The 26248-nt window shown below is 47.5% G+C and overlaps 1 protein-coding gene across 1 annotated transcript in view; it reads left to right on the plus strand.

Moving 5' to 3' along the window:
* Nucleotides 1–26248, plus strand: part of KIAA2012 (KIAA2012 ortholog) — a 518638-nt gene that overhangs the window by 485439 nt on the left and 6951 nt on the right. Inside the window, exons 22-23 of the mRNA XM_075318976.1 lie at nt 5907–6262; nt 15942–16144. Of these exons, the coding sequence (XP_075175091.1) occupies nt 5907–6262; nt 15942–16144 (559 nt within the window). The remainder of the gene's footprint in view (nt 1–5906; nt 6263–15941; nt 16145–26248) is intronic.

Raw genomic sequence — 26248 nt, forward strand, 5'->3', positions numbered from 1 at the left:
AGACAGTAGGAGTGGTTTAGGTTGAGCGTCAAGTACGTATGGTGGTGGTGTCATTGAAGGTTATAGTCATTTCTGAACAGATGAGTTTTCAGATTCAGTTTGAAGCTTGCGGGTGTAGCAGATAATCTGACGTGTTGAGGTAGCGAGTTCCATGAGACAGGGGAAATGATCTGCGCAGATGGCCAGAAGCTTTGTGAGTGGGATCCAGGCCCCGATGAAGAAGGTGCTGAGCCTAATCTACACCCTCATTTCCAAAAAGTAAATCCTCCTGGTGGAGACAATGGGGAACATGATGAGGAGCACAGATACCTGATTGGAATGACAACTTTTCTATTCGGTTAGGGCAGGAAGAGGTTGTCTCGGAGGACTCAGGACGAGGGGAATGAAAACACACAGGGTTATTGATGAGGTTGGAGACCACACTTACTGTCAAACCAAAGTCAGCCAGTCGATGAGGTCAGCAGAGGAGGTGGAGGAGGATGCTACTGACGACGAGGTTACGTTGCGTCTTCCTGGCCAGAGACAAAGTACTGGAAGCACGTCAACAACTGAATCCTGGACCACAACTTTGACTCTGAGCAGATGTCGTGTTGGCTATGCAGGTCGCATGGGCTGTAAGCCTTTCCTAGCCTGTGAATTTTTGGACATCGCAAAGGATCACCCAAGTCATGGAATCTGTAAGATTTGTCAACAATCTGTAAGTAGAAGGCAAAAACTCACACTTTTGAGTACTTCCTCCATGAAGTATCACATGGATATGAATTGACAGCGTGAAGGTGTATTGCTCAGCTTTAGCAACTGTCAAAGCAATATGCTTATTTGCCGTTCATTGCATGCATTGTTGCAGACTACACACAAGGGGCTGCTGTTTTTTTGGATCTGCCTTTGGTCACTATAGGAATATAAAATTGCTCTTCGGGTGTGGACTTGGAGATGCTGTCTATGAACAGAAGGAAAAGCTAAAGGTGTGTGTTACAGCAAGGAGCCACCGCGGAAACAGTTCGTTCAATTGTGAGGGGAGTTGTGTTGTACTTTGATGATGAGCACTGTAACGTCAGTGAGCAGCATCCTGTGCCACAGACCAACATTCTTACGGTGCTGTCTATACTGTTTACCGTGAGAGGAGCGTAAAGTCTGTATTTCTGGCAACTGGACATCACAGTACCCGGGTACGGTAGGCTGTGCCCAGACAATAATGCGGGCACGCAACACTTTGTTTTATTAGCAAAACACATATCTGTTCTGGGTAGGCCGACTATTTAGAGACAATAAGACTTGCTGCCTCTGCACTGTCAAATTGTCACGTACAGTTTAAATCATAGAGGGACAGCAACACATGTTTGCATTGACTGTTGCTTTTCAAGATTTCCATGACTGTGTTGCAGAGCTGTGTGGTTTGCATTCACACTGTTATCATCTGCATTATCTGTGAGGCTTCAGCTAACAAGGGTATTCAGGGGGGGTAATGTGTTTTGTCTATGTTTAGGTAGATAACTTGGAAGCTCTTGTGATGCGCCACTGGTAAGTCGTGTTCGCACACACACACACACACACACGCACAAACACACAATTACTGCTACACAGAGGGATTAGCAGGTAGTAGGCAACAGAATAGATTGTTCAATTATTTAAATTGTATGCATGGTTCTTATTGTTTGTTTTGGTAAAGTTAAACAATCATTTATCAACCCAACTGCCTAGAGTCCTTTTCCTGTTGCCTGGATTTGCTGCATACTGGGGAGCCCACCCTGTACACGACTTAAAATGAAGCATAAGTCGCAATGTGAATTTCACTGTGCTACAATGCGGCCTAGCGTGCCTGTGCAACCACCGCCTGCCCCATCAAGTGCATCTGCGTGCTCTTCATCATCTGTGACTGTGGGGACAGCAGTCACACATGGTTTTTCACACTGAACTTCCACTCCTTTACCCGCAACAGGGAGTGTGATTGGCAGGTCATCACTTGTTTTGGAAGTGGAAACAGAAGGTATTGTTGAGCTGTCAGACATGGAGAGAACCATCATTGGATGCAGGCTACATTATATCCACGCCTGCACCTTCGTCACAGATTGGCTGGACTACCTGCAGTTAATAATTGCATTCCAGAAATGGAAAGGAGTGTAGAATGCACATGTGTTGTACCTTGCTTGGCAGCAAAGGAACACTAACTTAGTATTCCAGACAATTTTAGGATGGCAGAAAAAGAGTCAGCTCTTTGGGCAAATTAAATAGCGTGGCAAAAGTGGACAGATGGGTACAGTGGCCGTGTTCTGTGGGTACCAGAATAGTAAAAGAAGCCTCACTTTCTATCCCTCCTAATGATCAAATGCAGCAAGGAATTCCCTGAGTTTGCTATAAAATTAGCATAGCAAAATGTGCATGAGAGTAGAATGCAGAGGTGCTTGAGATTGCTTGGCACAAGTGGCACAATAAAGGAGTCCTACAGCCATTTTTTGTATGCCACTAAGTTGCAGTATTTTTGACTATCATTATAGCTTATTAAAAACAGAGCAGGAGGGTGTCATGCAGAGGTGCTAGAAATAGCTTGGCACCAGTGGGGCACTAATGGAGTACAACAGCCACTTCTTGTATGCACTAAGTTTACTCAATTTTTGGTATTATAATGTATTAGTAACAATGAGTTTGAGTGTGCAATGCAGGCAGACGTGCTGCAAATATCTGTGCACTACTGGGACTATACAGAATTCCAATAGCCACGTTTAGGATGCCACTAGGTACACTCAGTGTTTGCTAGTATAATGGCTTAGTAACTATCAGTTTGAGTGTGCAATGCAGGCAGACGTGCTGCTAATATCTTTGCACTAGTGGGACGATACAGAAGTCCAACAGCCACGTTTAGGATGCCACTAGGTTCACTGAGTGTTTGCTAGTATAATGGCTTAGTAACTATCAGTTTGAGTGTGCAATGCAGGCAGACGTGCTGCAAATATCTGTGCACTACTGGGACTATACAGAAGTCCAATAGCCACGTTTAGGATGCCACTAGGTACACTCAGTGTTTGCTAGTATAATGGCTTAGTTATAATGAGTTTGAGTGTGCAATGCAGGCAGAGGTGCTGCAAATATCTTTGCACTACTGGGACTATACAGAAGTCCAATAGCCACATTTAGGATGACACTAGGTACACTCAGTGTTTGCTAGTATAATGGCTTAGCAACTATCAGTTTGAGTGTGCAATGCAGGCAGACGTGCTGCAAATATCTTTGCACTAGTGGGACGATACAGAAGTCCAACAGCCACGTTTAGGATGCCACTAGGTTCACTGAGTGTTTGCTAGTATAATGGCTTAGTAACTATCAGTTTGAGTGTGCAATGCAGGCAGACGTGCTGCAAATATCTGTGCACTACTGGGACTATACAGAAGTCCAATAGCCACGTTTAGGATGCCACTAGGTACACTCAGTGTTTGCTAGTATAATGGCTTAGTTATAATGAGTTTGAGTGTGCAATGCAGGCAGAGGTGCTGCAAATATCTTTGCACTACTGGGACTATACAGAAGTCCAATAGCCACATTTAGGATGACACTAGGTACACTCAGTGTTTGCTAGTATAATGGCTTAGCAACTATCAGTTTGAGTGTGCAATGCAGGCAGACGTGCTGCAAATATCTTTGCACTAGTGGGACGATACAGAAGTCCAACAGCCACGTTTAGGATGCCACTAGGTTCACTGAGTGTTTGCTAGTATAATGGCTTAGTAACAATGAGTTTGAGTGTGCAATGCAGGCAGACGTGCTGCAAATATCTTTGCACTAGTGGGACGATACAGAAGTCCAACAGCCACGTTTAGGATGCCACTAGGTTCACTGAGTGTTTGCTAGTATAATGGCTTAGTAACAATGAGTTTGAGTGTGCAATGCAGGCAGACGTGCTGCAAATATCTTTGCACTAGTGGGACGATACAGAAGTCCAACAGCCACGTTTAGGATGCCACTAGGTTCACTGAGTGTTTGCTAGTATAATGGCTTAGTAACTATCAGTTTGAGTGTGCAATGCAGGCAGACGTGCTGCAAATATCTGTGCACTACTGGGACTATACAGAAGTCCAATAGCCACGTTTAGGATGCCACTAGGTACACTCAGTGTTTGCTAGTATAATGGCTTAGTTATAATGAGTTTGAGTGTGCAATGCAGGCAGAGGTGCTGCAAATATCTTTGCACTACTGGGACTATACAGAAGTCCAATAGCCACATTTAGGATGACACTAGGTACACTCAGTGTTTGCTAGTATAATGGCTTAGCAACTATCAGTTTGAGTGTGCAATGCAGGCAGACGTGCTGCAAATATCTTTGCACTAGTGGGACGATACAGAAGTCCAACAGCCACGTTTAGGATGCCACTAGGTTCACTGAGTGTTTGCTAGTATAATGGCTTAGTAACAATGAGTTTGAGTGTGCAATGCAGGCAGACGTGCTGCAAATATCTTTGCACTAGTGGGACGATACAGAAGTCCAACAGCCACGTTTAGGATGCCACTAGGTTCACTGAGTGTTTGCTAGTATAATGGCTTAGTAACAATGAGTTTGAGTGTGCAATGCAGGCAGACGTGCTGCAAATATCTTTGCACTAGTGGGACTATACAGAAGTCCAATAGCCACGTTTAGGATGACACTATGTACACTCAGTGTTTGCTAGTATAATGGCTTAGTTATAATGAGTTGGAGTGTGCAGAGGACAGGAGGGTACAGTGCCAGGGTTGTGGGGCTCTGGGTAGAGGAATGGAAGCCTGCCTTTCTATTCCCTCCTAATGGGGAAATGCAGCGACGAAATCCCTGACCTTAGCTACACAGACGCTGTCTCTGTTTTCAGGACCTGTCACCTATGGCTCTGACCCTGCCGGTACGAGCCCTTAAAAGGACTGATAGAAAGTGCTCTCCCTAAGCTGTCCAGCGCTGTGTATGGAGCGCATACAGCTGTATCGGCGATAGGACTCAGGACGGAGCTGCGCCAGTGATGTCTGACACCAAGGACGCAGAAGGCAGATAATGGCGTGCTGGAGGAAAATGTCCGGTTTTATAATGCAGGGACATGTGACATGGACATCCTATCACACATGTCGTTGCTTCTCTGGCTAAAAGTCCACTTAGCTGTGTGTGTGTCTGGGATTGGCTGACATGCTGGCCCTCCCCACTACACGCGCGCGCTTAGGGAAGGAAGACGAGGAAAAAAAAAAATGGCGATCGCCATTATACAAACAGCAGTGATCTGAAGGCGCTGTTCCCGCACACTATACACTGAAATTTCATAATAGTGTGAGTCACAGAGTGACTTACACTATTACAGCGGAAAGCCAGCTAGGAATTAGCTGTTTTTTTGCTGCTAGAACCGTTCTCGAACGTTTCTAGAACTATCGAGCTTTTGCAAAAAGCTCGAGTTCTAGTTCGATCTAGAACAGGCCCCAAAATCACTCGAGCCTAGAACTGGAGAACCTCGAACCGCGCTCAACTCTAGTCACGAACACAAACCCCAAGTCACCAGCCATATTTAACTGACACCCACCAGGGCCACGGAGTCGGGCCCCGCCACCACTGACTACCCCCGGACTAGTCCGGCCCGGCACCGGGTGTCCCATAGCCCTGGGGTGGGCGAGTCAAATGTGCCATAGATTGTTTGAAAGCCAGAAACAAATTGTAAGCAGTCGAAAATGTGTTCGAGTGAAGTCTGACACGCTGTAAGAAGGCGACCTGGAGATCACAGAGTAATGTGACAGTAAAGAGAGTTTGTATATGGCCAAAATCTGACTAGTTTAGGGCATGTCCACCACCAGATATATAGCAGCCAGGTTACCCAATCCGTGTTCATACTGCTATTTTCAGCCTGGTTATCTCACATCTTGCCATGTTTTGTCTTCGATTACCTTTTTATCTTTTTGAATTTTACAGGAACACCCAAAAATAAAAAAGGCGAAAGCAATATATCTTCTCCAAAGAAATCCTCAGAGACAGTAAAGGTGGATGTATCCATTCATGAAACTCAGAAATCACCTGAAGAAATACAAGAAGAGGAGGAAATTGATACAGAACAAGAAAGTGTAGACTCTTACGTTGTCATTGAATTTCATGAGAGAACCCCGACACCAACACAGTCCAGTGATAGTCATTCTGAGCCAGACACAGGCGTATCACACGAGACATCCAACCAGATACCAGGGCAGGCAGCGGACAAACAGGGAACTGCTACACTGGAAGTAACCGGTCAATCCAATGAAGAAGAGCATGCCTACAGTGAAACATCAGAGGTACCTTTGATTTTCCAAAAGTGCATGAAATATCATTTATCAGTCTTCACTCTACTGGCATGGCTATGCTGACCACTAAGATTCTGTTATCTTGCTAGGTACATGATTTACAGATGTATGACATACAAATATCAGTAAAAAAGTAAAACAATTGTTTGTAACGTAAAGGAAGACTGTAAATCTACAGTATAATCATATTGCCTTTTAGAATATTGCTCAGTGCAGACGCATACAGGCTGCGATTTGAGTGTGCAATTAGATTCTGCATTGTAGTCCATGCACCTCTGTGCTACAGTATACTCTCCTGGAGGCAATGCTTGTAGAGGAGACTCCAGTCTGTAAGATATCATGCACTGGAGCATGCCACAATTTAGTGCATCGTAGTGTGTCTTAAAGGGAATCTGTCACCAGGTTTTTAACACCTAATCTGAGAGCAGCCTAACGTAGGGGCAGAAATCCCGATTCCGGTCATGTGTCACTTACTAGGTTGCTTAGTGTAGTTTTTATAAAAATCACTGTTTAAACAGCAGTAGATTATCATTAGAGGACTACTTGGCCAGGTAGTCCAGCATATTCATGAGCTCTGTATAACTGCTAGCTCTGCAGCAGAGAAAACATTGATTTTATCAAAATGACAGCACACAGCTCAGTAAGTGACGCATCGCTGGAATCAGGGTCTCTGTCTCAATATTATGCTGCTCTCAGATGGGGGAGCATAAACCTGGTGACAGATTCCCTTTTAGTAAAAATTGGATATGTAGCAGCTAGAGATGAGCAAATTGCTTTGCACAACCCCGATCCACTGTTTAGGTAAAGGCTGCTTTACACGCCACGTACTCGTGAAAGCACCCGCCCCCGTCGTTTGTGCGTCACGGGCAAATCACTGCCCATGGCACACACTATCGCTAGGACGCGTAAAACGTACTTACCTTCCTAGCGACGTCGCTGTGGGCAGCGAACAACCTCTTTTTTAAGGGGCAGGTTAGTGCGCTGTCACAGCGATGTCACACAGCGGCCGCCAATAGAAGCAGAAGGGCAGAGACCAGCCGCATTATTGACACGCCCACCTCGTTGCCGGGGGACGCAGGAACGCTGCTGTTCGTCGTTCCTGGGGTGTCACACGTAGCGATGTGTGCTGCCTCAGGAATGACTAACAACCTGCGTCCAGCACCAGCAACGATTTTTTGAAAATGAACGGCGTATCAACGATTAGGTGGGTATTTTTGATCGTTAACACTCGCTCATAGGTGTCACACGCAACAACGTGGCTAACGACGCCAGATGTGCGTCACGAATTCTGTGACCCCAACGATATCTCGTTAGAGAAATTGTTGCGTAAAAAGACCCCTTAAGAGCTCTCTGGTTGTGGACAAAAGTTGTGTGAAGCTTCCAAGTTCCCGATCGTAGCCTTTAATTCACTGGCTTGGCTTGACATCATCTATGCGGCATACGATGTAGAGGTGACATCTTACCAAGATAGCTAATCATAAGCCAAGCCTGGGATCCCAAAGGCGAGGAAATTGACGCAGTTCTTGTCCATGGCCAGAGAGCACAGACCTGTGTGAAGTGATCTGTTTATCTTTACTGTAGTAGCAGTTGATATAATATGCATAAAGGCTGAGTGTGCAAAAATAAAGTCATTAATGTTGCATTTCTCTACTCCACTTTAACCACAATGAAACAATAGAGTCTGTGATGAGTACATTCACTTTCTCTTCCTTATTTGATAAATGTCAAAGCGTTTCACGTGTCCTGATGAAAAGATCGGTTCGACCTTAAAATGTGTTGTCATTTATCAAATAAAGAAAAGAAAGTAAATGTCCTCGTCACAGCCTGTTCCTAAGGCCCCTTTCACACGTCAGTGAAAAACACTGATGTTTTTCACTGACGTGTAAAACACGCACAAGTCCCTCCGTGTTCCGTGATTCACGGCACACGTGGGTTGTCCATGTGCAATCCGTGATCCGTGATTGCATATGGACATTACTCACCTGCCTTCACTACTGCTGTCCATGGTGCTGAACTCCTTGGCTCTCCAGCGTCTGCCCACCGCTCTCAGCACCTACTTCCTGGTCGGCAGTTCCTGGTTTCATGAATATTCATGAGCCAGGCAGGAGCTGCTGAAAGCAGAGGCTGCACAGTGAATCGCAGACAAGGTAAGTTGAACATTTTTAATATTTAATATGTCCGTGATTTTCTTGTACGTGTTTCACTGATCACACACGGATCACACCATAGTGTGGTCCGTGTGTCATCAGTGATGCTAGACAAAAACTGACATGTCTCCGTGCAGAATCACGGCCAAGGGTGCACGCTGCACGGAGACACGTTCAATGAAAAATCACTGATGTGTGAGCAGACCCATTGATTAGAATGGGTCTGCGTGTGTCAGTGATTCTGGTACGTATAAAAAGAAAGCACAAACGTACCAGAATCACTGACGTGTGAAAGGGGCCTAACACAGTTGCATAATTGGCCTTTACGCAAATTAGCAATGGGCCAATGTAGGATCCGGTAAAAGGGTCGCCAGTAGCAGCTCAGATCTGGGCATCATACAGCTGTTGATACTAGACACATTCCTAAGAAATAACTCAGGAAATTCTGATGGGATGTATGCAAAAATAAAACTAATTTTTATTAGATCATATTAAAATGTTATTTAATTCATACCATAATAAATTATTAAAAATAAACAAGAAAAAACATCACCACGGGGACAACCACCATATAAATTACAGCACATAAATCATTAATACATAGAATTATTACTACTCGCCCAATATAATAAGATACTAATAAAATAAAATGTCCACAGCAATAATTTAGTATAATAAAATGATAATGTCGCGGGCGGAGGAGGGGACGCTGCGCTCTCCCACTGCTCGGGTCCGGCCACTGCGGCTGCCGCTGCTCGGTGGTGGCTCGAGCGGTGGGCCGGATCTCGGGGACTCGAGCTGCGTTCCTCGCCCGTGAGTGAAAAGGGTGGGGATGGATTGTGGGGGATTTGAGATTGTTCGTGACGCCACCCACGGTTGTGGTGAGATTGGTGACACCACCGCTGCTCTGGACGGGGGATCCCGGGAGCGATGACAGGGAGCAGCCTGGATGTTAGTTCTCCCCTCCGTGGGTAGGGGGTTGGTTGTCCCGGGGCCCGGTGATGGGGTAGGGATGGATGGCAGGCGGGTTACGGGGCCTGGTGAGGTGCAGGGTCGCGGGGGCAGCGCTGTGCCGTACGGCACGGTGGTACTCACTCAGCCAATGATGTACACAGAGTCTCCGGTAAAACAAACGGCTGGATGGACGGGTCCCACAGACGGCTGCGGTGTTTCTCCTCCCGGCAGGTTGATGGTGACTGCCTTTCCCTGCACCTGTGTAACGTGTACAGTTCCAATGGGTTCCCACCGGTAACCCACTTCCCAGCTTGGATGGGTGCTGAAGGAGCCCCTTTTGCCCGCAGGCTCTGGCCCTGGGAACTTTAGCCTTGGCGGTGACTGTGTTTCCCTCTCTCGGTTGGACTGTTGCCTTCTGTCGGGACTTGGCTGCTGGGAAACACAGGAGGTTGCCTTTGCTAACGGATTTGGCAAATTCACGGCGACTCCTAGCCTTGCCGGGGTCCGTAAGCCCCTACCGGATGGTGCTGGCTTCTCTTTGCGTACCGGTCCGTTACCGCCGAGCCACCGCTCGTCCACGGTCCTTACGGTTAGCTCGAATAGGCCACTCCTGCAGACGGTCACCACCGTCTGCCAACCTTGCCGATCTGTCCGGGCCACACACCCGGACCAACTTCAGGCTGCTTAACTGCCACTTTACTCCTCTCTCAACTCTACTCAAAACTGATCTGCCTGCTTTTCCCGCCTCCAGGACCGTGAACTCCCCGGTGGGCGGGGCCAACCGCCTGGCCCACCCCCCCGGCGTGGACATCAGCCCCTGGAGGAAGGCAACAAGGGTTTTTGTCTGACTTCGGTGTGCCTGACCGGGAGTGTGGGGTGTGTTGGTGTTGTTCTGTGACGTCCTGGCTTGTCCAGGGCGCCACATTCCCCCTTAGTAAAATGCAGACCGTCCGCGGGCTGCCCGTCCATCACCGGTTTTATGTTCACAAACTGAAAAAGATAAATGGTAAACAGAGATTACAAGTATAATAACATCTTCCCAGATCGGGAGGCATGGTTACTTAAACGTTGCTAAACGGTAACGGCTTCCGCTCTCTCCCACCCAAGTAACCTGGCCCTGATGCTGCCCCTAAGCAAACAGGCAGCACCCCTTGACCCCAGTCCAGCACAAGATACCCGAGCGGGTTCTGTCCTTTTCAGGGGACCCACGTCCATGGGGAACCCCTGAAACCCCCGGAGGATCGCCACCGGTTGCGGTAGTGGCGGGCCTGGGCCATCACTTCCCTCCAGGCCCATCCTCCAAATCAGCCTCTCCGGAGGCGGTTACGGTAAAGCCATAAAACACATTTTTATTTACAGACCACAAGTTCGTGGCTGCCCTGCCAGTTCTCGGGCTTGTCCGTAGTAGTTCCTACGCATTTGGTAAAGGGGTCCCAACGGGGACCAGTTGCCGGCAACGACCGGTGCAAATCAAGACTTCGATCAGGTGAATCTTCGGTAATCATTCTTATCATTCATTTACAACTTTTAAACGGTAGTTTCAACACACAATACTGGTGGTCCCAACGGGGGACAATTGCAACGGGACTCCGCTGCCATCACTCCGATTCTTCGGTGTCGGCCTCATCCTCCACCACCAGCATATCGAACATGCAGTGACAGGCCTGCTGTGAAAGGGGTGCCCGGTATCCGTTTCCACCATTGCGCGGGGTGTAATAAACCACCGGTTCTCCCACGTAGCGGAGACGCTCACTTGCCTCCTCCCTTTCAGGGGTGTGCTCAGCACCGGAGCTGGAGTCACTATCACTTGTCTCTGCGTCAGGCGCCGCCAGCTGCCGCAGCCTCCTGGCTCCAAGTATCCAGCACATCAGATTCTTCCGCGGTAGCGTGGGGCAGTAGGTCAGGTTGGCTAACGCTGAGGCGCCCTAAGAATAGTGGTAGGGACGATACAATGGCCGAGATAGGGCCGGGCCCCCCAGCCGCAGTGGCCGGTCCTGGTCGGATATGGGGACGTGGGCTACCCATCGGCTCCGTCATATCTACTCCCCTCCCATACATTGGGGCAGTTGCAACCAGCGTTTCCACTTCATTGGTCCACTGCTCCATCATGAGGTATATCTGACTTTGCTGGCGTTGGTGGAACTCCATCACTCGGGCCTTCATCCATGCCACGGTCCCGGGCTCGGGCGCAATCACTGCCGGGACTTCTGGCACATTTTCGTTAAGGGGCCGCGGTCCCAACGGCTCCCACAGGAGCGGTTCAGGGGGGGTCCTGAGTGTCTGCAGCCGGCTGGTCCGCCGGGGCGGGTTGGCAGGGTATCGCTACCGGTTGGACAGGTAGCGGGCCTTGTGGCGGGGCGGCAGCAGCTAACACGGGTAGCGGGGAGGGAGGCAGGGTGAGCGGGTGCAGGCCGGGCTCCTCAGCCGCAGTGGCCGATCCCTCGGGAATACAGGGGCGTGGGTCTCTTACCCGCTCCTCCAAATCCTCTTCCACCTCGCGTCTCCGCATAGCAGCCACCACGTCCGCCATGTCGGTCTCCCACTCCTCCAGGAGGAGCTGCATGTGGGCTTGCAGACGGTTACTCAGCGGGGCGGTCTGGTCCCTCAGCCACGTCGCCGTGCCGGGTGCGGGAGCGTCATCGTTGGTAGTCGGACTGTGCATCTTGGCAATGAGGTCTTCCAGGAACCCAGTATCGCTGCAGAGTCCTGGCGTCTCTGCTTTTATAGCCGCGCGCTACATGTGGCCAAACGCCATCAGTCCCCCTTAGTCTCTTTCCGGCTCCTCTACAGGGGCGGGGTTTTGGCCTTCGCGCCTCCACTACTCGAGGAGACGCTCGAGCGGGAATTTTTCACGCCCAAGATGGCGGTTTCTCAAATTTTTCGTCCGAACACCTCCGGCGGTCACAAGGCGCACCTCTACCCGACGGCAGAGCGGTAAGATCCTGTTCGTGATGCCAAGTTGTCGCGGGCGGAGGCGGGGACGCTGCGCTCTAGCACTGCTCGGGTCCGGCCGCTGCGGCTGCAGCTGCCGCTGCTCGGTGGTGGCTCGAGCGGTGGGCCGGATCCCGGGGACTCGAGCGGCGTTCCTCGCCCGTGAGTGAAAAGGGTGGGGATTGATTGTGGGGGATTTGAGATTGTTCGTGACGCCACCCACGATTGTGGTGAGATTGGTGACACCACCGCTGCTCTGGACGGGGGATCCCGGGAGCGATGACAGGGAGCAGCCTGGATGTTAGTTTTCCCCTCCGTGGGTAGGGGGTTGGTTGTCCCGGGGCCCGGTGATGGGGTAGGGATGGATGGCAGGCGGGTTACGGGGCCTGGTGAGGTGCAGGGTCGCGGGGGCAGCGCTGTGCCGTACGGCACGGTGGTACTCACTCAGCCAATGATGTACACAGAGTCTCCGGTAAAACAAACGGCTGGATGGACGGGTCCCACAGACGGCTGCGGTGTTTCTCCTCCCGGCAGGTTGATGGTGACTGCCTTTCCCTGCACCTGTGTAACGTGTACGGTTCCAATGGGTTCCCACCGGTAACCCGCAGCCCAGCTTGGATGGGTGCTGAAGGAGCCCCTTTTGCCCGCAGGCTCTGGCCCTGGGAACTTTAGCCTTGGCGGTGACTGTGTTTCCCTCTCTCGGTTGGACTGTTGCCTTCTGTCGGGACTTGGCTGCTGGCAAACCCAGGAGGTTCCCTTCGCTAACGGATTTGGCAAATTCACGGGGACTCCTAGCCTTGCCGGGGTCCGTAAGCCCCTGCCGGATGGTGCTGGCTTCTCTTTGTGTACCGGTCCGGTACCACCGGGCCACCGCCCATCCACGGTCCTTACGGTTAGCTCCAATAGGCCACTCCTGCAGACGGTCACCACCGTCTGCCAACCTTGCCGATCCGTCAGGGCCACACACCCGGACCAACTTCAGGCTGCTTAACTGCCACTTTACTCCTCTCTCAACTCTACTCAAAACTGATCTGCCTGCTTTTCCTGCCTCCAGGACCGTGAACTCCCCGGTGGGCGGGGCCAACCGCCTGGCCCACCCCCCCGGCGTGGACATCAGCCCCTGGAGCAAGGCAACAAGGGTTTTTGTCTGACTTCGGTGTGCCTGACCGGGAGTGTGGGGTGTGTTGGTGTTGTTCTGTGACGTCCTGGCTTGTCCAGGCGCCACAATAATTCATAGGATACCCAAATAAATCCATAGATGAAATATAATGAAATGTGATCCAATAAAAAATATATAACAAAGATTTTATACAAATAAATACAACCAATATATTAATTTAGACAAAATAGATGTTCTCGCAGTGTATAAAAAAAAGATAATAAATTGAATAAATATTTAATAAATAATATACACAAAAACAGATTGCATGTGTAAATATTTCATGAGGTTAAATAAATACCAAATATTGACTACAAAGTGTCCAGTCCAAGGTTCTATTAATGAGGGGTCCTATAAAGGTACTAACTAATGCCTAGACAAAATAATTTTGAATAGTGTAGGCCACTAATAAGCAAATACTTAGCCTATTAAATCAATATCCAAGATAAATGTATTAGCAAGTGCTATATGAACTTACACTGATTAGAGGTACAGGTGATGTAACTAAAGTGGTGGTGCCCTCACCCCTATGCCGTTTCGCACATAGCTTCTTCCGGGGGCATGTTCGTATAATATAGCATACAGCTGTTGTAGAGGTTGTGTCCTGAACACAACATAATATACTGTGAGACAAAACAACAATTTTTGTCTAAGGATCAACCGATATAATTTGAGTAATTCCGATTGATGCAGCACAGATCCTGAATATGTTACAGTAAATGAGCCTTTACAAAGACATTTAGTTGCTAATTTTAATATATTTCATAGTGCCAATTAATTACACAGTATAGTATGGTATCACTTATATTAATAATGCCCCCACTTGTGCCCTCTACATGGTAAACTTACCCCATAAAAAATAATAATGCAAGGAGCATTATTATTGTTGTCCTGTGTGCTCCCTAGAAAGTAATTTCACAGTAATTGCACAAATGAGTACTATAGAAAGTAATTGTTTACTCTTTTTACCTCCTAAAAAGAGTAGTGCCGCCCCCCCCCATGTGTTTCTGTGAAATAATTTAATATGTAACATCAAAACCAAAAAGTGCTGCTCATACATCAGATTACCAGAAGTGGAATGGGTTTTTTGGGATTAAGCTAAACTTTTGCTGGACAATCCTGACAGTATGCATTACCCACAACTGTAAGGATTCCCCACTATTACCAGATCCAGAGGATTTGTATAATGGCAGTCACACGATCGTTGGATTCCCAGGAAGTGACTGCATAAATCTGGTGGAAACATGTAATCACCTATCTAAAGGATAAGTAATAACTTGTTAGATGGTGTGCGTCCGACCACTAAGACCCTTACCACATGGCAAAATGGGGGACTATGTTATAATGAAGTGGTAGGTACTGCGCACTCGACTTGCACTCTATTAGCTCCCTATTAGACAGCTGAGCTCTAACCTCAAATTTTCTGTCAGCCCCTTTGGGGTCTTGAAGCTGTGGGTGAGGTGGATGGTGTGGGTATACCCTCTCGGTGATCTTTCTTGACTATGTTGGTGGTTTAGACTATGAACTGCACAGACACTTTACAGATAAGGCATGAATGAACTGATGCATATTTAATTGCCACCACTTTCATATTATCGCTGTACTGAATTTGCTTTGGGTATTTAGTCAATATACATGCACATGCACCTTAATAGCTAGATATGTAGGTTCTGATTTATACCTGTTCACTACTTTTACATAACCACCTGTACATCTGCTGACCCAATACTGCATGTATATGTGTATGTATATGTGTGTGTGTGTGTATATATATCTATATATATATCTCCTTGCCATTTTTATAAGATCATATGCATTTACACTTTTTCTCTGTCCAGTTTTGTATATGTAAATTTTGAAAGAATTTACTTGCATGTTACACTACTTGTCCTCTTGTTTTTTTGCCATTTGTTATGGAGTTTGTGCTCATATACCATTTAGCTATATGCTAATCTGGATCATACAAAATGGTTATTGTGGATTTTAGGTTTGTAGCTTCCTATTAGAAAATTTGAGCTTAGAGCTCAGCTGTCTGTCAGCCCCATAGAGAACAAATGGAGTGGCGGTCAGGCATCCGATTTGACGCACCATATTGTTACAGGGATAAAAATTCCATAATGTGCCAATTGGTGAGATCAACGCAATGGTACACACTGAAGAAGTTTTAAAAGGACAACCACTTTACTCCTGGAAAACACATTCAATAGACAAACAAACAGCTGCAGAAAGCCTATGGATGTTTTTTTCAAATGCGGCAAGTAGGCTTTTCTGTAGAAGCTGAAATATGCCAGAAAGAATGCCATCAAACACAGCATGAAAAAAATCTTGAAAAGCATTGTGATTTTTTTATTTACAATTGGCTGAATGCACATGTGCCAGGAGCCCAAAAAATGACTGATATATGTAATATTAGTTCATTGAATCTTGGAGTATTTTTTTATTGAAAATAAATCTAAATACATATATTCCTGATCGTTAGGTAACCAGCAGTTCTGTCCGTCAGAGGAGGTCTTCAAGAGCTCGTGAGATCTCAGAGAAAGCAGACAGGAGAAGACTGGAGGTAGAAAGGAAAAGGAGAGAGCGAGAGGAGCAGCTGCGCCTAGAGAAAGAGCAGCAGGAGAGAATGGACAAGATGAAGGAAGAGCTGGAAGAAGAACAGATGAGGCGGGCAGAGGAGATACGGTCAGTATAATACTATAAGAGCAACCATGAACCTCCCTCACATAAAGAACCTTTAATTTCACACAAATTCACACATTTCTATGGTAAAGCATCGGAGCTTTGTGTTAGCACTGGTGAGCACATTACTGCAGATTGGTGTTTGGAATAACATTGTACCCCACATAGAATATGTACCCTCCATATCTAGAGCATCTGTTAACTCTTCTGATATCAATCTTAGTAAATAGTTGTATAAAATGATAAATCAGGGCATCTTTTCTTTATGAACTTAAAGGCTCATTCAGCCGACTGTTCCGCTTGTCCTGGTCAGTTCCTTTTTTTTTTTTTGCGGACCTACTGGCAAGACCATGTTTTCAATATGTTTTGTGTATGAACAGATGGCACACGTGTCTGTATGGCTGTTCCTCTTTTATGGAACATGTCCTATTCTGTTCCACAAAATGTGCACCGTGACCCAATACAACTCAATGGGTCTACAAAATGCACAGAAGACACACAGACTCAGTTCATTACCTATGTTGATGAGCTCCGCTGAACTTGAGACATCAGCGTTTTCACATCAAGTACAGTTAGGTCCAGAAATATTTGGACAGTGACACAAGTTTTGTTAATTTAGCTGTTTACAAAAACATGTTCAGAAATACAATTATATATATAATATGGGCTGAAAGTGCACACTCCCAGCTGCAATATGAGAGTTTTCACATCCAAATCGGAGAAAGGGTTTAGGAATCATAGCTCTGTAATGCATAGCCTCCTCTTTTTCAAGGGACCAAAAGTAATTGGACAAGGGACTCTAAGGGCTGCAATTAACTCTGAAGGCATCTCCCTCGTTAACCTGTAATCAATGAAGTAGTTAAAAGGTCTGGGGTTGATTACAGGTGTGTGGTTTTGCATTTGGAAGCTGTTGCTGTGACCAGACAACATGCGGTCTAAGGAACTCTCAATTGAGGTGAAGCAGAACATCCTGAGGCTGAAAAAAAAGAAAAAATCCATCAGAGAGATAGCAGACATGCTTGGAGTAGCAAAATCAACAGTCGGGTACATTCTGAGAAAAAAGGAATTGACTGGTGAGCTTGGGAACTCAAAAAGGCCTGGGCGTCCAAGGATGACAACAGTGGTGGATGATCGCCGCATACTTTCTTTGGTGAAGAAGAACCCGTTCACAACATCAACTGAAGTGCAGAACACTCTCAGTGAAGTAGGTGTATCTGTCTCTAAGTCAACAGTAAAGAGAAGACTCCATGAAAGTAAATACAAAGGGTTCACATCTAGATGCAAACCATTCATCAATTCCAAAAATAGACAGGCCAGAGTTAAATTTGCTGAAAAACACCTCTTGAAGCCAGCTCAGTTCTGGAAAAGTATTCTATGGACAGAGGAGACAAAGATCAACCTGTACCAGAATGATGGGGAGAAAAAAGTTTAGAGAAGAAAGGGAACGGCACATGATCCAAGGCACACCACATCCTCTGTTAAACATGGTGGAGGCAACGTGATGGCATGGGCATGCATGGCTTTCAATGGCACTGGGTCACTTGTGTTTATTGATGACATAACAGCAGACAAGAGTAGCCGGATGAATTCTGAAGTGTACCGGGATATACTTTCAGCCCAGATTCAGCCAAATGCCGCAAAGTTGATCGGACGGCGCTTCATAGTACAGATGGACAATGACCCCAAGCATACAGCCAAAGCTACCCAGGAGTTCATGAGTGCAAAAAAGTGGAACATTCTGCAATGGCCAAGTCAATCACCAGATCTTAACCCAATTGAGCATGCATTTCACTTGCTCAAATCCAGACTTAAGACGGAAAGACCCACAAACAAGCAAGACCTGAAGGCTGCGGCTGTAAAGGCCTGGCAAAGCATTAAGAAGGAGGAAACCCAGCGTTTGGTGATGTCCATGGGTTCCAGACTTAAGGCAGTGATTGCCTCCAAAGGATTCGCAACAAAATATTGAAAATAAAAATATTTTGTTTGGGTTTGGTTTATTTGTCCAATTACTTTTGACCTCCTAAAATGTGGAGTGTTTGTAAAGAAATGTGTACAATTCCTACAATTTCTATCAGATATTTTTGTTCAAACCTTCAAATTAAACGTTACAATCTGCACTTGAATTCTGTTGTAGAGGTTTCATTTCAAATCCAATGTGGTGGCATGCAGAGCCCAACTCGCGAAAATTGTGTCACTGTCCAAATATTTCTGGACCTAACTGTATCATGCGCTGTGGCTAGCGGTGACATTGCGGTCATTGCGATATTTCGCGTGAGAACGTGGCAGTCATGGAACTCTTTGAAGAGCGCTGATGTCATAAGTTCAGTGGAGTTAATCAATGTACCTAGCTAACCTCATAATGTCATGGCTCGTCATGCCCTGCAGTGACCTGGCCTGACCTAATAATGTTAGCGAAGGTCACTGCACTGCTCTCCCAGTCAATGGGGAACATTCTGTTCTTCATTGACTGGGACAGTGAGTATGGATCATCGTGGGACCTCCAAAATGGATTATGGCACACCTGGATTATTTGTTTTTTCTTTTCAATAAATTGGTGAAAGAGGGAATGTGTTGGGGATTGTTTTTTCAAATTAAAATTTTTGTTTTTTTACTGACTGGGTTAGTGATGTTGGGTATCTGATAGACGCCGTGACATCAGTAATGGCAAGCCTTGATGCCACCTGACATTAGACAGTTGGTATCAACCCCATATATTACCCCGTTTGCCACCGCACCAGGGCAACGGGATAAGCCGGGGCGAAACGCCAGTATTGGCGCATCTAATGGATTCACCACTTCTGGGGCGGCTGCGACCTGCTACTTTTAGGCTAGGCTTGGGAGGGTCCAATAACCGTGAACCTCCCTAGTCTGAGAATACCAAACCACAGCTGTTCGCTTCACCTTAGCAGGCTACAAAAAGTAGGGACCCCACATAATTTTTGAGGAAAACATAATGATTTTGTGGCTAAAAACAAGGCTAAACACCCTAAAGTGCCATATGAAAGGCACTAAAGGGTGCAAGATTGCAAAATGCAGGGTAGTGTGACATTATATATGTCTTTCTTATCTATCCTATCTATCTATCCAGCTATCTATCTTTCTAGCTTTTAACTGTATGTAACCCTCCTTCCGTTTTTTTGCGGTCTGCAAAAAAAAAACCAGTGGGCACATGGACCAAATACAGAACAGAATCGTTGTGGTTGTCACATGGATGCATATGTGGAAAAACAGGACTGTTTTTTGCGGACCACAAAAACGGCACGGTCGTGGGAATGTAACCTATATCAGATGAGGGTAGTTTCGGTCTGTGTGCAATTCAGAGTTATAAACCTTGATATCAGCACTCTAGGATATACATTTTTATTTAAAAACCTTTTATTCTACATGGTCCACCCAAAAGAAGAACGCTGATCCTAGAACTACTGCCTCCATGTTATTTGCAAGCATACCTGGAACAGGTAGAATAACAGGGATCATTTCCGAAATATAAGAATATCTGCTGTCAGAAAACCTTACATCATATTCCCTCAATAATAAAGAGGATTGGGAAATTACTATAGGCCCAATATCAGACGATCAATGGAACTCGATTCTTTCCTGTTTCACACAGTTACAATTGAAACCAGAAGTTTACATACATTATCTAAAAAAGACACATACACATGTTCTTCTCACTATCTGACATGAAATCAGAATAAACCTTTCCCGTTTTAGGTCAATTAGGAACCAAAATTATTTATATTTGCCAAATGCCAGAATAATGAGAGAGAGCGAATGCAGAGTTTGCACCTGTGGCCATTGGACATCTGTCTTCCACCTCACACCCTTGCAAGTTAGCCAAGCCCCAAGTCATGCAGCAGTCACTTCAGCTTTTCAATGACTCCGCTGACTGGTGTTTCGTGGGCCATCTAGCTGGTGTGACGCCCTGGTAAAACCAGGTAGTCACAAATAATTCACATCCTCCTTGTTACCATCACAACCCACACTTAAGCGGGGTTTACACGCTGCGACATCGGCTAGCGATGTCGAGCGCGATAGCACCCACCCCCGTCGTTCGTGTGATATTGTGTGATCGCTGCCGTAGCGAACATTATCACTACGGTAGCGTCACACGCACATACCTGTGCAGCGACGTCGCTGTGACCGCCGAACAATACCTCCCTCAAGGGGGAGGTGCGTTCAGCGTCATAGCGACGTCACTGCGGCGTCACTAAGCGGCCGGCCAATAGAAGCGGTGGGGCGGAGATGAGCAGTGATCCCGCCCACTTCCTTCCTTCCGCATTGCCGGTGGAGGCAGGTAAGGAGATGTTCATCGTTCCTGCAGTGTCACACATAGCGATGTGTGCTGCCGCAGGAACAATGAACAACATCGCTAATAAGCAATTAACGATTTTTTGATTGAGGACGACCTCTCCGTGGCGAACGATTTTGGCCACTTTTGCGATCGACTAAGGTTGCTTGTACGTGTCACATGCTGCAATGTCGTTAACGTCGCCGGATATGCGTCACAAACACCGTGACCCCGATGATAATACGTTAACGATATCGTAGCGTGTAAACCCCGCTTCTGGCATGACACACCGCCATAAAACCTAGTCACCCCCTCATGATAATAGGGACACACCAGTGGGCAGGATCAGGCAGATGAGAACGCCCACCTAGGGGTCCTGAGGTGTCAGAGGCGGGAACACGTCAGATCTGTGGAGAGTTCAAATTGAAGTGGTGACAGTTGAAGTGTGGAGAGCTTACTGCAGTGTAGTCAGGGGTAGTGGCCCTGGGACTACTTGGCTAGGTGGCAGACGGTGAGCAGAGCCACAGGAGATGGAGATCCGGTCACGGGAGACCTAAAGTAGACCGGGGCAGGGTTGTAGCCCGCCGGTACCAACAGCGGGAATCCGGTCCAGAGGCCGTGCACAGGCAAGGTGCCTGGACCCTAGGGCGAGGAAGGTTGCAAGCCCCTCTCCAATTAACCAGCCGGGGACAAGGTTCCTGACATTGTCCCAATTTACTGCCCAGATAGAGCGAAACGGAAGCCCAACGCAGGGGATAGGGTGTCCGCCAAGAACCCACTAAAATTCCAAGGACCAGCTTTCGCGGGCCACAGCTCCCAACACAAATAGAACTGGGAGTGGACTTCTCGGTTCCATGCAAAGTCATCCAAAAGAGAAGGAAACACAAAGTGCAGGAGGAAGGGTTATCTGCTCATCAACCTGGGTGCGGGACCCGAGTGCACATCCCCCAAAGGCAGCCGGCCACTGGCAACTTGGTCTACTACTGTACTCGTGTGAAATTATTGAACTGTGAGTACACCATTGTCCACTGGTCCGGTCCGGCGCGCCACCTCCAGCAGCCATCACTCCCGTATTCGACCCCCGGGCCCCGGGACTACACTTCCCCTACCCGTGGAGAGGAATCCCATCTTGCTGCCCCCTGCACCATCAGCCCCGGGCGCCCCATCAACATGCAGCGGCGGTGCCAACATCCTTCACCGCAACCCACGGGTGGCATCACAGACAACCTCCCTTGTAAATATTCCCCTTTTCCGAAGGTTGTGAGGATGGGCGGCCGTGCGAGCCCGGGTCCGGTCACCACTCGAGCCGCAGCAGCGAACCCGGATCCGAGCAGGCCCCCGAGAGAAGCGGCAACGACCCCCGCCCGCAACACTGGCACTGCCCAAGAAGTGAAAGAGAGTGAGTTCACGATACCCAACCACTGGTTGTGTTTGAGGATGAGTACATGGGAGGTCTAGGGCACACGGTCAGCAGACCACCGCAGCACATCTCTGAAGATGACAAAACACAAGTGGCTTTCTGCAGTGTGCAGACCAGCAAGGAGGGCAGGGGTGAGGATTGGATGGAAGATGATGCTGGGGATGATTTGGTCTTAGAACTTAGAACTCCCACATGGAGTGAAGGCCATCTGCATAACGTACGCAGTTCAGAGGAAGAGGAGGTAGTGACGTTGCCACAGCTGCACAGCAAAAAGGGAGCAGGGTGCAAAAGCATAGCAGTCGCCCCCTAGCCAGTACATTGGCTGCTACTACCCACCGTGCCAAGAAACTGATCACACCAAAGCAGCTCAAAGTAGCTCCCTGGCATGGCATTCAGCCAAGGTGCTGATAGCAAGATATACTGTAGGTAGTTTGCACACTGTTCTGTCGGAGCCTGAAGTAAGGCATAAATGTTCTTAACCTGAGCACGACAAGGCACCTGAATGCAAACCACGAGCTGCAGTGGAGTACACACCTGAAAGACCAGGGAAGATCTGAGGCTCCTCCTGCTGCCTCTTCTGCTGTAGTCTCGGCCTTTTCCTCCCTTTCCCGCGCAACAGGGCCACCTGGCTCGCTGCAAAGAGAGGATGTGACAGCTCCACCACCACCAGCAGTGTCACCAAGTATCTTCATACCATCCCATAGAAGTATTTTTCTATCCATCTCTCAAACACTAGAGAGAAAGAGAAAGTACCCTCCTACCCATCCATGAGCGCTGGTCCTGAATGACAGCTTTTTAAAATTCCTGGCCTTTGAAGTGCTGCCATTCCGGCTGCTGGAGATGGACACTTTTAAAAAACTTATGGATGTCACTGGCCCATAGTACGGGGTTCCCAGCCGCCACTACGTTTCCAGCCAGGCAGGCCATCCCTGCTCTACACAAACATATTGGGCACAAAAACAGATGTGCACTGCGCAATGCCATCAGTGGTAAGGTCCAAATAACCTCTGACACGAGGACCAGTAAACATGAGCAAGGACTTATTATCTCCTTAACTGCCCATTGGGTAAATGGATTGGTGGCTGGCCATGAGGTGGAAGACGTTCTGGCTCATATCTTACCACCACTGAGGATTGCTGGGTGTTTTTCTGTCTGTGTTGCCTCCTACTCCAATTCCTCCACCATCTCCTCATCCGGGCAGCTTAACACTAGAACTACTGGACTCGTGACACCTATATAGAAATACATGGTGCAAAGTAGTTAAAATGACTACCTCAGTAGTTCTAGTGTTAACACCTACACAACCAACTTTAGCACAACCACGAGGAAATTACAGCAGGCTACTCTGAAACTCATCTGTCTGTGGGAAAATCCCACATCATGCAGGGGCTTTGGATGGGAATCAAACAACAGATTGATGAGTGGTTGGTGCTGCTCCGCTGAAATTCAAGCCCGGTGTGGTGGTGCGATAACGGGCAAAATCTCGTAGCAGCTCTGGGCCTAGCCGCTTTGACTCACATCCCTTGCCTGACACATGTACTCAATTTGGTAGTGCAGATCTTCTTGAAAAATTACCCTCTGATGTCAAAGTTGCTGCAGAAAGTGTGGGACATCTGTATGTTTCAGCATTCTCACCCTGCTGCTGCTCGTCTGTCTGCGCTGCAGCATCATTTCAGCCTTCCCACTCACCATCCCTTATGGAATGTACCCACAAGATGGATCTTCCCCTTGCATATGCTGGAGACAGGTGATAGTGGAGTTTCAGCTGCAGTATGCACTGGTGTGTCGCAATGCAGATCAACACCACTTCACGTCCATTGAGAGGGCCCTGTGTGCCATGTTGCGCTACTTCCAGTACTCCGCAAACATGGCCAGCACTGATGACGCCAACATCAGCATTACTATCCCACTTCTATACCTACTTCGATGATAGATAAGGTGGTGGCACAGGAGGAAGAGGAACAGGAACCATTCACATGATTATCAGGCCAGTCGCCAACACATGGCTCAGAAGGTGGCTTCCTGTACCAACAGCGGCCAGGTGCGCAACTATCCAACCAAGACACAGTTTTGGAGGATGAGAAGGAGGAGGAGGAACAGTGTTCACAACAGGGTGGCACTCAAAGCTGCTCATGGGCATCATTGGATCATGGCTGGGAGGACACAGACCATACACCTCCCACCGACGACAGCTTGCCATTGCCTTTGGCCAGCCTGGCACACATGAGCTGCTATGCCTGTGCAATGAATGCCGAGTTGCCCAGATTGTAACCAGTGCTGCCCTTATACACATTAGCATGACGTGTATCTGAACACCCTGTCTTCTGTATAAGAATAAGGCTGATTCTCTTAGCGTGTTCAGCATACTCACTTCAAAGCCATTTTACTTGGAGATCTAGTTCTTCACTACATGATAAACCTATGTCTCTGATGGCATGTTAGAAGGATGCGTGCCACACTCTGTAGTTTTCGTCATGATCGCTGAACTTTACAACTCCCTTGGTGATCAGCTCATGGTGAGCAAGAGACTTGACAGTCGATTGTGGCATGATTGTCCCTGAAACCAGTTGATGATGTGTTGTCAGAGTTCATGTGTGCTGTGCAGCCATACCTGTTAGATGTCTCTGGTTTAGTCCAACCTGTGTAGTACCTGTCTGAAGCAAAGAGTGTGTCTTCAAGTTGGGGTAGATTACTGATCTTCTGTTCTGGAGAAGGATAATTGTAGCCAGTTTCACTCAGATGGGTATTCTCTTTTTAGCAGCAAGGAGATGGTAGTTAACTTTCTGGTGGTCCGAATAATCAGGTAGGCTTGCCTTGTTAACAAGATGCCTTGTATCCAGCCATGGATCCAAGTTGTCATCTGGCTTGGAATTTCAGTGGACGTACTCTGAAGTACACTGCAGTGAATCATAAGGGACTTGCTTTAGACCGGGTACACTACTGCATGTGTCGTACTCACTGTCAGGAGAGATGGCTGTCTCTAAGGCTTCTGCTTCCACCGTGGCAGCTGCTGTTTCCTTTTCGAAAGTGAGCTTCTCTAATGTTGCTTCTAGGCTTTTCCAGCTTCTAGGCGCTCCTTCTCTGCATCCAGGGATACATACTGAAGTTTCAGTTTGATCTCTTGCTAAGGCAAGCAAAGGCACCTTGTGCTTTAGCTGCCTCAGCTTTTGCATGGGTGATGGCATTGCTGACAAATCATGTCCTGGACGAACCAACCCTCGATCTTGTCTCGAAAGAAGATGCTTGACTTGGAGACATGATGTGACCGTTAGGAGACTGCTGCAATATCCTTATATGGGCTCCGCGTAAATAATGGTGGACTCTGAATGGTCTGATCTTCTAAGGCTTTGTGCGCACACTGCGTTTTTACCCGCGGTTTTGCTGCAGAAATTTCTTGAGAAATGTTTGTAACCTTTCTGCAGACATTTTCCAGCAAAACCTATGGGAAAAAAAATAGCTGTGCGCACACTGCGTTTTTTTCTCAAGAACATTCTTTCTGCAGAATTTTCTTGAGAAAATTTCTTGAGAAAATGTGCATGTCACTTCTTTTCCGCAGGTACCTGCGGTATTTCACTCCATTCACTGTAATGTAATCGCGAAATACCGCGGGTATACCGCAGGTAGCAAATGATGTGTGGTATACCCTCGGTATAGCCGCAGTTTACCTGCGGTAATATTCATCACTGCCTGCGTTTTGCAGGGAAGTGATGTCATTATGACAGGAAGAGGAAGCGGAGCAGAGAGTAAACACACACAGATCACACTCACACACAGACATAGAACACACATATATCACACTCACACACAGACATATAGAATACACATACAAATCAAATGTACATATAAAAATAAAAAAATGCGGGCTCCGCTGTATTTTTACCGTCTAGCCGAGGTAAACACACAGCGGCAGCCTTGTATTCTCATGCTGGGGAGGGCGAGGGACAGGGTTAATGCCCCCCCTCCCGCAGCCGAGAATATCAGCCCGCAGCTGCCCCGGGACTGTCGCATCCTTTATGTGGCAGTCCCGGAGTGTCCCCGGCTCTTCCAGATTGCCGTGATGTGGTGGCAATCAGGGTAATAATCAGTTAAATGGCAGCGCATCACTGCCATTTAAGTCCAGGCTTAAACATGGCAGCGTCTATGAGACAGCTTTCATGAATAACCCGTAAATAAAGTGAATAAACACACACCGAGAAATCCTTTATTTTAAATAAAAGACAAAAAAGCCCCCTCTTTCACCATTTTATTAATCCCTCAAACACACAGCTCTGGCATAATCCACCGAGGTCCCACAATGCTTGCATCCAGCCGCGACTGACACTGTACTGAATGCAGCCTCGTAACGAGCCTGCAGAGAGGTAACCACAGGTCATTTCTCACGGTCGGTAATGTGAAC

Source organism: Anomaloglossus baeobatrachus, chromosome 7 (genome assembly GCF_048569485.1).
Source record: "Anomaloglossus baeobatrachus isolate aAnoBae1 chromosome 7, aAnoBae1.hap1, whole genome shotgun sequence".
NCBI lineage: Eukaryota > Metazoa > Chordata > Amphibia > Anura > Aromobatidae > Anomaloglossus > Anomaloglossus baeobatrachus.